Raw genomic sequence first — 12,050 nt, 5'->3', positions numbered from 1 at the left:
AGGCCCTTTTAAGGGCTATTTGTAATGTAGTGTAAGGTAGGGTTTTTTTATTTTGGGGGGCCTTTTTTTATTTTGTTAGGGGGATTAGATTAGGTGTAATTAGTTTAAAAATCTTGTAATTTCTTTATTATTTTCTGTAATTTAGTTTTATTTTGTACTTTAGATAATTTTATTTAATTGTAATTAATTGTATTTAATTTAGGTAATTAATTTAATTGTAGTGTGGTGTTAGGTGTAATTGTAACTTAGGTTAGGTTTTATTTTACAGGTAAATTTGTCATTATTTTAACTAGGTAGTTATTAAATAGTTAATAACTATTTAATAACTATTGCACCTAGTTAAAATAAATACAAAGTTGCCTGTAAAATAAAAATAAACCCTAAGCTAGCTACAATGTAATTATTAGTTATATTGTAGCTAGCTTAGGGTTTATTTTATTTAAGTATTTAGTTTTAAATAGGATTAATTTAATTAATTGTTGTCAATTTATTTAGCTGTATTTAAATTATATTTAAGTTAGGGGGGGTTAGACTTAGGGTTAGACTTAGGTTTAGGGGTTAATAAATTTAATATAGTAGCGGCGACATTGGGTGCGGCAGATTAGGGGGTTAATAAATGTAGGTAGGTGTTGGCGATGTTAGGGATGGCAGATTAGGGGTTAATATTATTATTATTATCGGTTATTTGTAGAGCGCCAACAGATTCCGCAGCGCTAAATAAAATTTAACTAGTGTTTGCGAGGCGGGAGTGCAGTGGTTTAGGCGTTAATACATTCATTAAAGTGGCGGCGGTGTCCGGTCAGCAGATTAGGGGTTGAACATTTTAGTTAAGTGTTTCCGATGTGGGGGGGCCTCGGTTTAGGGGTTAATAGGTAGTTTATGGCTGTTAGTGTACTTTTTATCACTTTATTTAAGAGCTTTATGTTTCATCGTTAGCCCATAAAACTCTTAACTACTGACTTTTAAATGCGGTAGGAGTCTTGTCGGGAGAGGGTCTACCGCTCACTTTTTCAGGTGATCGTAATACCGGCGTTAGGCAAATCCCATTAAAAAGATAGGATACGCAATTGACGTAAGGGGATTTGCAGTATGCTAAAATTGCGGAAAACAAGTGCGCGGTAGACCCTTTCCTGCCGGACTCGTAATACCAGCGGGCGTTAAAAAGCAGCGTTGGGACCCCTCAATGCTGCTTTTTAAGGCTAACGCAAGACTCGTAATCTAGCCGTTAGTTAATTGTAGTAATTTTATTTAGATTTATTTAAATTATATTTAAGTTAGGTGGGGTTAGGGTTAGGGTTAGACTTAGGTTTAGGGGTTAATAACTTTATTATAGTGGCGGTGATGTTGGGGGCGGCAGATTAGGGGTTAATAATATTTAAATAGTGTTTGCAATGCAGGAGTGCGGCGGTTTAGTGGTTAATATGTTTATTATAGTGGTGGCGATGTCCGGTTCAGCAGATTAGGGGTTAAAATATTTATTTTAGTGTTTGCGATGTGGGAGGGGCTCAGTTTAGGGGTTAATAGGTAGTTTATGGGTGTTAGTGTACTTTTTAGCACTTTAGTTAAGAGTTTTATGCTACGGCGTTGTAGTGTAAAACTTTTAACTACTGACTTTTAAATGCGGTACCAGGCTTGACAGGAGAGGGTCTACCGCTCACTTTTGGTCAGACTCGTAATATCGGCGCTATGCAAGTCCCATTGAAAATATAGGATACGCAATTGACATAAGTGGATTTGTAGTATTTCCGAGTCTGGCCAAAAAAGTGAGCGGTACACCTGTACCTTCAAGACTCGTAATACCAGCGGGCGTTAAAAAGCAGCGTTGGGACCGGCCAGCGCTGCTTTTTAAGCCTAACACAAGACTCGTAATCTAGCTGATATTTTGTTAACAATATGTATTTGGTAAGCAGAGTCATTTCTAAAAAAAAAAAAAAGCTTTATTGTCCCTTTAAATATGGTCTTGAGGAACCATTTAAATTCTTACTTCTTTTTTTAATACACTTCTTGTAAACTGATTTATAATGCATAATTTCTTATAAATGTGAAAAAAAATTGTAATGATCAACTTCCCAACATAGAAATATAAAATCATTTTGGACTTTCCAGGTTTGGCAAATCATATTGTGAATATATTATCAAAATATATGGGGTTTTTTTTATAAATGTGTACTTTAAAACATTAGTTTACAAAATATGTTATTGTTTCTTTAATGTTTAGTAATTATTTGCAAAATCATAATTTTATTTTTTTCCCTAGTCTGTCAGGTTGCCCACGTGCCAGAAAAAGTGCTGTTAAGACACTTCCTAGCAAAGAAGATAATGAAGAACCAGAACTCAAGTAAGTTTATTTAACAGTCAAATATTAAATATTTATTCAATCTTTAATAAATTACTTATAGGGGCACAAAATAATAATAACATTGATTTTTAACCTTCTCATCATCTGCTGTTTATGGGAATAATATATTAAAAAAAAAGAAAAACTAAATTCCACTACACAAAATCTACTCGCTTGATTGTAAACCCTTCAGCTCAGGGTATTTTTTGCTCTTATTATTTTTTTTTATTATTACTATTATTATTATTACTTATTATTTTTATTATTATTATTATTATTTTTGCTTCTTTTTAAACCATGAATCAGTTTCATTGTGAGCCCCAAGTCATGCACTCAATGCTATAAAAATAATAATAATAATAAATAACTTTTAAAGTGTCAGTAAACCTAAAAATAATGTTATATAATTCTGCAAATAGTGCAGAATTATATAACATTATTTTAGTGCTATAGTTATAAAAGCCTTTTTCCCTTTTAATATTTAAAAATATGCCGCTTTTACAGACCCGCTCTCTGCTCTCTGCTGAGCGGGTCTGTTTTTTTTAGTCAGCGCATCGGGCCAGCTGTATAGTCACAGCCCGGCCCGACCGCGCCATAACATTAAGTGAAGCTCGCTCCTGCTGTCAGACAGAGCAGGAGCGAGCTGCACTTAGTCTTATGGCGCTGTTGGGCCGGGCTGTGACTATACAGCTGGCCTGATGCGCTGACTAAATATAACAGACCCGCTCAGCAGAGAGCAGAGAGCAGGTCTGTAAAAGCGGCATATTTTTTAAATATTAAAAAGGAAAAAAGGCTTTTATAACTATAGCACTAAAATAATGTTATATAATTCTGCACTATTTGCAGAATTATATAACATTATTTTTTAGGTTTACTGTCCCTTTAAGTCTAGGTTGTAACCGTAATGTTCTTCAATACTTTTAAACCATTTGATATAACAAACCACGTGTGCACATTAAGCTACTCTGGTATATAAATATAAATATTTTAAACATTGTTCTTTCCTCAGGTGCCCTGTTTTAGGCTGTGATGGCCAAGGACATATATCAGGTAAATACACATCTCACAGAAGCGCTTCTGGTTGTCCTTTGGCTGCTAAGAGACAGAAGGAGAGTGCGCTGAATGGCTCACCGCTATCTTGGAAACAGAACAAGCAAGAACTACCACATTGTCCACTTCCAGGTTGCAATGGACTGGGTCATGTTAATAATGTATTTGTCACCCACCGAAGGTACTTTTAACCTTTCATATTGTGTGAATAATCAAGTTCTTTATCGTTGTATATGCTATACTAATATAGCACATGGGTCAAGCTTATCAGTTTCTCTTGTAGAATAATTCACAACCAACAGATTACGTCTAAACACAGCATTAATTTTATGTTTTTAATGCAGCCACCATTCTAATCTAGAGGAATTTCTGTTCAAAAACATTATTTTATTATCATCTTTAACATTTTAGCTTCCCTTTCTAAGACATTCCTATTTATTAGAAGAGGGAAAATATTACCATTTAATTAAATTTATGAAACATTATAAGAAACAGGATTTTAAAAGGGATTTAAAAAAAAATAGCCAACCCAAATGTAAACAATGCTGATTTAATATTGATAATGTGTCTGAACAAATCATTTTCACTTAACCACCAAAGAAACATGAAAATCAAATTAAAATTTTCCTAATTTAGGCAGAGAATTTTAAACAACTTTCCAATTTACTTTAATTATTTCTTCTTTGGTATCCTTTGTTAAAGAGCACACTTAAATAAGCCCAGGAGTGCTCACATGTCCAAAGCACCAGTGTTTATGACAATGGGGCCTATTTAACAAATGTCTGTCCGACATGATCCGATCAGCGGATCATGTCTGACAGACATAGCTGAATGCGAGAGCAATACGCTCTCCGCATTCAGCACTGCACCAGCAGTTCTTGTGAACTGCTGGTGCAACGTCACCCCCTGCAGATTCGCGGCTGCCAGCAGGGGGTGTCAATCAATCCAATCATATTCGATCGGGTTGATTTCACGCGATCTCTGTCCGCCTCCTCAGAGCAGGTGGACAGGTTATGGAGCAGTGGTCTTTAGAGCTTGATAAATGGGCCCCAATGTATTTAACAATGTTATATAAAGATAGTGCAGCAGTGTTTACAGCAAAGTTTGTAACAATTTCATGATTGTTAATGGTTCCAGTAAATTGCATTGTCCAGTCTGTTGCAAATGTACTGTAGCACCTCTCGTACCCTCAAATATGATCTATAGATAAAAATAACATGGGTCATCTGGCCTGTGGTTAGAGCTATCACCACAAGCTTATGCATAAAAAAGGGCTAAGGAGTGGGGAGGTCTGTTTCTAAGAACACATTTTATATATATGTCTATTTTTTGTTCATTTTCTAAATGGTATTAAAGAGAATGTATTATTTATACCCCCTTTTAATAAACTAACTTTAAATTATCCCTTACAAGTATTGGCATATTCTTATTTTTAAAAGCTCTTATGGCCTACATTATAAGGGGAGCGCTATCTATCTATCTATATATATTTATATATATGATTAGCGTATAAATTGATATCCCAAGTCCATGGTAAGGAAGTATTGCCAGAGGATGTTTAGAATGGCCATCATCCATTTAGCTCCTTTTACTTTCATTGGTTATTACGGCCGTGCTAAACATTGCTCATATTACAAGTTGAAAGTTATTTGTATATGCACATATTCAATGTAAAATCTGTTTATTATTAAAAAAAAGGGTTTAAAAGGGATATAATAGTCTGTAAAAAGTCTATGTGTGTATGTATATGTGTATATATATATATATATATATATATATAAATGTATATATATATATATATATATATACACTGTATATATATTTTTATATATATCTCAATACACATGTGTTCATATATTTACATATGTGTGAGTAATTTACTCATGTGTTAACATTTTACTTTCAACTTGTAATATAACCACAAGAATAGGAGTGCTATTGATTTAAAGGGACATAATACTCACATGCTAAATCACTTGAAACTGATGCAGTATAACTGTAAAAAGCTGACAGAAAAATATCACCTGAGCATCTCTATGTAAAAAAGGAAGATATTTTACCTCACAATTTCCTCAGCTCAACAGAGTAAGTTCTGTGTAAAAAGTTATACTCAGCTGTTCCCAGCTGCAGGTAAAAAAAAAGAAAAAAAAAAGAAGAAATGAACAGCAGCCAATCAGCATCAGCAGGCTTATTCAAATTTTAGGAAAAGGCCCTCAGTTCTTTGGTTGTTTTTAACTTGAGATTTCCATTTTAAATTATTGTAATAAAAGTTATATTTTAATATTCCCAATTTCTCCACTTTAAGTCCAGTAACAGAGTGCTACACGTGCAGTCTTTTGTGAGGTTTCTTCCTCTAATTTTGTTTAGTATATTACATACTGCACAGCACCACCTTTCTGCTATAATAATTATTTTGACATGAACAAGGTTCTATGTCAGCTTATGTAAAAATAGAAAAGGTTGCCGTGTGGTGCCACTGTATTTGTGTTGTGGTCAGCTTTTTACAGCTATGCTGTATCACTTTCAAGTGTTTAAACATTTGGGTATTATGGCCCTTTAACTTGAGTAGTGTTAGCGCTCAACAGCACTACTATTTTTTCTTCCACTTGTAATCTAGTCCTAAATGATATTTAGTATTTTACTCATGTTTAACATCAGGAATCAGATTTAACAGTGCAAAACTTATTGTGATAAGTATGATAAGAAAATTGTTGGGTAGTGATTTTATAAATGGGTGGAATAATAATTAATTATATAGCTGGGAAAAATAACAGATTAAAAAACTAATAATAACTTAAAGTTGCAGTAATAAACAGGATGCCAGCAAATTTATCAGGAAGTACAAGAGAAGTATCAAGCCTTAAAGGGACATAATACTCATATGCTAAATCACTTGAAACTGATGCAGTATAACTGTAAAAAGCTGACAGTAAAATATCACCTGAGCATCTCTATGTAAAAAAGGAAAATATTTTACCTCACAAGCTCCTCAGCTCACCAGAGTAAGTTCTGTGTAAAAAGTTATACTCAGCTGCTCCCAGCTGCAGGTAAAAAAATTTAAAAAATGAAGAAATGAACAGCAGCCAATCAGCATCAGCAGTGCTGAGGTCATGAATTCTTACTGTGATCTCATGAGATTTGACTTAACTCTCATGAGATTTCATAGTAAGCTTCCTTTACCTGATTGGTGAAATAATATGAGAGTGCACGAAGCTCATCCTTTCAGTTGTCCCGGGACAGACATACTAATATGCTGCTTAGAAGTCCTTTACAATGGGATGTGGCTACTGAGGAACTTTTGAGGTAAAATATCTTTCTTTTTTACATAGAGATGTTCAGGTGATATTTTCTAATCAGCTTTTTACAGCTATGCTGCATCACTTTCAAGTGTTTAAACATTTGGGTATTATGGCCCTTTAATATAAAAATCTTAATACTAGTTTATAAGATACCTGCAAACATAATAATGGCAAGAATTATTGTGTAACGTACATTTTCAAATTATTTACAGTTTGTCTGGGTGTCCTCTAAATGCACAAGCCATAAAGAAAGGGAAAACTACAGAAGAACTCATGACAATAAAGTTGAAAGCAAATGGAGGTAAACAATCATTTCTTTGTATTGTGTATCACATTGGTATGCATCTTGTACATAGATAACTGATTTAATGTGATGAGTCCTATTAAATTCTATTAATGGAAAATATAAGTAAAAAAAAAAAATCATGTCTCATGCTCTTCCTATCCAGCCTTTCAATACTGGTATTTTTAAATTGCACCTTGTACTGTTTAAAAAAAAAAAAAAAATATGGGAATTTATTGGTATAACAATTAGAAAAGAAAAAACTTTTTATAGCAACAGAACAACACGTTGAAATATCACAAAATGCTCATATGGTTTTTTTGTTTACCTCTTAAATAATGATTTCTCCCTTAGATTCTCTATGTAAATTTTGAAAACTGATTTTTTAATTTTAATAGCATCGTTTTTTTATTATTTTTTTTTGGGCAGCAAAAGAGCTAAATCACTTAAGTGCAATGCCCAACCAAATGCCCTTTTCAGGACAACAATTTTTTTAGGATGTTTTTTTTTTAAGTTTTGGGTTTTTAAAGATTATTTTTTTTAATATAACAAAAGAGATTAAGGGGCATATTTATTATGGTGCAAGTGGACATGATCCGATATAGTGGATCATGTCCGCTGCACATCGTCTGCTGTCAGCATTTATTATTGCACCAGCAGTTCTTGTGAAATGCTGGTGCAATACCGGCCCCCTGCAGATTCGCGGACAATCGGCCGCTAGCAGGGGGTGTCAATCAACCCGATCGAATTTGATTGGGTTGATTTCTGATGATTTCTGCCCACTGCCTCAGAGCAGGCGGACAGGTTATGGAGCAGCGGTCTTTATATACGTAGCTTGATAAATATGCCCCTAAATCACTTTAGGCAATGCCCCACTAAATACCCTTATAAGGACAATTTTCAGATAGGCTTTTTTTTGGGGAGGGGGGGGTTACTTTTATTGTAGAATGAACTTGTATTTTTTTTTAAGAAAAAGAGCTAAGCAATGCCCTACAGAAAGCCCTTCTAAGGGCTATTGCTATAGTAACTTTTGGTGTTGGTATAAGTTTATTTTATTTGGGGTGGGATTTTTTTTTAAAGAAGGGCTTTAGTTTCAGGAGAGAGATAACTGTGGATTTTTTATTTTTGTTATTTTTTTATTATCTGTAATGATAGTTTTTATGTAAGTTTTTTAAATTTTATGTAATGGTAGGTTTTTATATTTTTTTCTGTAATGTTAGTTTTTTATTTTATGTATTGTTAGGTTTTTTATTTTTATGCAATGGTAGGATATTCTTTTGGTAACTTAGAGGGTTAGAGGATAGTGGGTATTTGAGAGATGGGAGTGTGGTAGATTATTGGTTAATAGTATAGTGGAGTAGTTTGTTACGTGGGGGTGTGGCAGTTTAGGGGTTGTAGTGGGGTACTTTGCGATGTGGGGGGGTGACGGTTTAGAGGTTAATAGTGTAGCAGGGTTCTTTAGAATGTTGGGGTATGACAGTTTCAGGGTTAATAGTGTAGTGGGGTACTTTGAGATGTGGAGGTGTGGTGGTTTAGCAGTTAATAGTGTGATTAAGTAGTTTGCGATGGTAGGCTTTGGCAATTTAGGGGTTAATAATGTAGCTGGGTACTGTGGGGTGTGGTGGTTTAGGGGTTAATAATATGGTTTAGTGCAACATTTTCCGACGGTCAAACTTTCAAGTCCCTTTAAAAAATTGAGCATTAAATGCGATTGTGTTCAAACAATTACATTTACTTTCAACTTGTAACAAGAGCGACATTGCTGCTCAATGCCGCCCATAGAAAATATGGGAAGTGTAAATTACTACAAGTTCACTAAAAAAACACATAATTTATGCTTACCTGATAAATTTATTTCTCTTGTAGTGTATCCAGTCCACGGATCATCCATTACTTGTGGGATATATTCCCTTCCCAACAGGAAGTTGCAAGAGGATCACCCACAGCAAAGCTGCTATATAGCTCCTCCCCTCACATGTCATATCCAGTCATTCGACCGAAACAAGACAAGAAAGGAGAAACCATACAGTAGGGTGCCGTGGTGACTGTAGTTTAATTAAAAATTTAGACCTGCCTTAAAAAGACAGGGCGGGCCGTGGACTGGATACACTACAAGAGAAATAAATTTATCAGGTAAGCATAAATTATGTTTTCTCTTGTTAAGTGTATCCAGTCCACGGATCATCCATTACTTGTGGGATACCAATACCAAAGCTTAAGTACACGGATGATGGGAGGGACAAGGCAGGAACTTAAACGGAAGGAACCACTGCCTGTAGAACCTTTCTCCCAAAAACAGCCTCCGAAGAAGCAAAAGTGTCAAATTTGTAAAATTTTGAAAAAGTGTGAAGCGAAGACCAAGTCGCAGCCTTGCAAATCTGTTCAACAGAGGCCTCATTCTTAAAGGCCCAGGTGGAAGCCACAGCTCTAGTAGAATGAGCTGTAATCCTTTCAGGGGGCTGCTGTCCAGCAGTCTCATACGCTAAGCGTATTATGCTTCGAAGCCAAAAGGAGAGAGAGGTAGCCGAAGCTTTTTGACCTCTCCTCTGTCCAGAATATACGACAAACAGGGCAGATGTTTGACGAAAATCTTTAGTTGCCTGCAAGTAGAACTTCAAGGCACGGACTACGTCCAGATTATGCAAAAGACGTTCCTTCTTTGAAGAAGGATTAGGGCACAATGATGGGACAACAATCTCTTGATTGATATTCCTGTTGGAAACCACCTTAGGTAAAAACCCAGGTTTAGTACGCAGAACTACCTTGTCTGAATGAAAAATCAGATATGGAGAATCACAATATAAGGCAGATAACTCAGAGACTCTTCGAGCTGAGGAAATAACCATCAAAAACAGAACTTTCCAAGATAAAATTTTAATATCAATGGAATGAAGGGGTTCAAACGGAACTCCTTGAAGAACCTTAAGAACCAAGTTTAAGCTCCACGGAGGAGCAACATTTTTAAACACAGGCTTAATCCTAGCCAAAGCCTGACAAAAAGCCTGGACTTCTGGAACTTCTGCCAGACGCTTGTGCAAAAGAATAGACAGAGCAGAAATCTGTCCCTTTAACAAACTAGCATATAAGCCTTTTTCCAAACCCTCTTGGAGAAAAGACAATATCCTAGGAATCCTAACCTTACTCCATGAGTAACTCTTGGATTCGCACCAATACAGGTATTTACGCCATATCTTATGGTAGATTTTCCTGGTAACAGATCAATCTCCATGCAGTCAGTCTCAGAGAAATTAGATTTGTATGACTGAAAGGACCTTGTATTAGAAGGTTTTGTCTCAGAGGTAGTGTCCATGGTGGACAGGACGACATGTCCACTAGGTCTGCATACCAGGTCCTGCGTGGCCACGCAGGTGCTATCAGAATCACCGATGCTCTCTCCTGTTTGACTTTGGCAATCAGTCGAGGCAGCAGAGGAAACGGTGGAAACACATAAGCCATGTTGAAGAACCAAGGAGCTGCTAGAGCATCTATCAGTGTCGCTCCCGGGTCCCTGTACATGGATCCGTAACGAGGAAGTTTGGCATTCTGGCGAGACGCCATGAGATCCAGTTCTGGTTTGCCCCAACGATGGACCAGTTGAGCAAACACCTCCGGATGGAGTTCCCACTCCCCTGGATGAAAAGTCTGACGACTTAGAAAATCCGCCTCCCAGTTATCCACGCCTGGGATGTGGATCGCTGACAAGTGGCAAGAGTGAGACTCTGCCCAGCGAATTATCTTGGAGACTTCTAACATCGCTAGGGAGCTCCTGGTTCCCCCTTGATGGTTGATGTAAGCCACAGTTGTGATGTTGTCCGACTGAAATCTGATGAACCTCAGTGTTGCTAACTGAGGCCAAGCTAGAAGACCATTGAATATTGCTCTTAACTCCAGAATATTTATTGGGAGGAGTTTCTCCTCCTGAGTCCACGATCCCTGAGCCTTCAGAGAATTCCAGACTGCGCCCCAGCCTAGAAGGCTGGCATCTGTTGTTACAATCGTCCAATCTGGCCTGTGAAAGGTCATACCCTTGGACAGATGGACCCGAGATAGCCACCAGAGAAGAGAATCTCTGGTCTCTTGATCCAGATTTAGTAGGGGGGACAAATCTGAGTAATCCCCATTCCACTGACCTAGCATGCACAATTGCAGCAGTCTGAGATGCAGGCGCGCATATGGCACTATGTCCATTGCCGCTACCATTAAGCCGAAATCTGATGAACCTCAGTGTTGCTAACTGAGGCCAAGCTAGAAGACCATTGAATATTGCTCTTAACTCCAGAATATTTATTGGGAGGAGTTTCTCCTCCTGAGTCCACGATCCCTGAGCCTTCAGAGAATTCCAGACTGCGCCCCAGCCTAGAAGGCTGGCATCTGTTGTTACAATCGTCCAATCTGGCCTGTGAAAGGTCATACCCTTGGACAGATGGACCCGAGATAGCCACCAGAGAAGAGAATCTCTGGTCTCTTGATCCAGATTTAGTAGGGGGGACAAATCTGAGTAATCCCCATTCCACTGACCTAGCATGCACAATTGCAGCAGTCTGAGATGCAGGCGCGCATATGGCACTATGTCCATTGCCGCTACCATTAAGCCGATTACTTCCATGCACTGAGCCACTGATGGCGTGGAACGAAATGAAGGATATGGCAAGCATTTAAAAGTTTTGATAACCTGGCCTCCGTCAGGTAAATTTTCATTTCTACAGAATCTATCAGAGTCCCTAGGAAGGAGACTCTTGTGAGTGGTGATAGAGAACTCTTTTCCACGTTCACCTTCCACCCATGTGAACTCAGGAATGCCAGAACTATCTCTGTATGAGACTTGGCAATTTGAAAGCTTGACGCCTGTATCAGGATGTCGTCTAGATACGGAGCCACCGCTATGCCTCGCTGTCTTAGAACCGCCAGAAGTGAGCCCAGAACCTTTGTAAAGATTCTCAGGGCCGTAGCCAACCAGAAGGGGAGAGCTACAAATTGGTAATGCCTGTCTAGAAAGGCAAATCTTAGGAACCGATGATGATCTTTGTGAATCGGTATGTGAAGGTAGGCATCCTTTAAGTCCACTGTGGTCATGTACTGA

The 12,050-nt window shown here is 37.2% G+C and overlaps 1 protein-coding gene across 1 annotated transcript in view; it reads left to right on the top strand.

Annotated features, from left to right (window-relative positions):
- ST18 (ST18 C2H2C-type zinc finger transcription factor) overlaps nt 1-12,050 on the top strand; it is a 283,008-nt gene that overhangs the window by 254,752 nt on the left and 16,206 nt on the right. Inside the window, 3 exon segments of the mRNA XM_053713138.1 lie at nt 2,258-2,338; nt 3,348-3,569; nt 6,900-6,988. Of these exon segments, the coding sequence (XP_053569113.1) occupies nt 2,258-2,338; nt 3,348-3,569; nt 6,900-6,988 (392 nt within the window).

This window comes from Bombina bombina, chromosome 5 (genome assembly GCF_027579735.1).
Source record: "Bombina bombina isolate aBomBom1 chromosome 5, aBomBom1.pri, whole genome shotgun sequence".
Lineage (NCBI taxonomy): Eukaryota > Metazoa > Chordata > Amphibia > Anura > Bombinatoridae > Bombina > Bombina bombina.
This window is presented reverse-complemented; position numbering and strand designations above follow the sequence as displayed.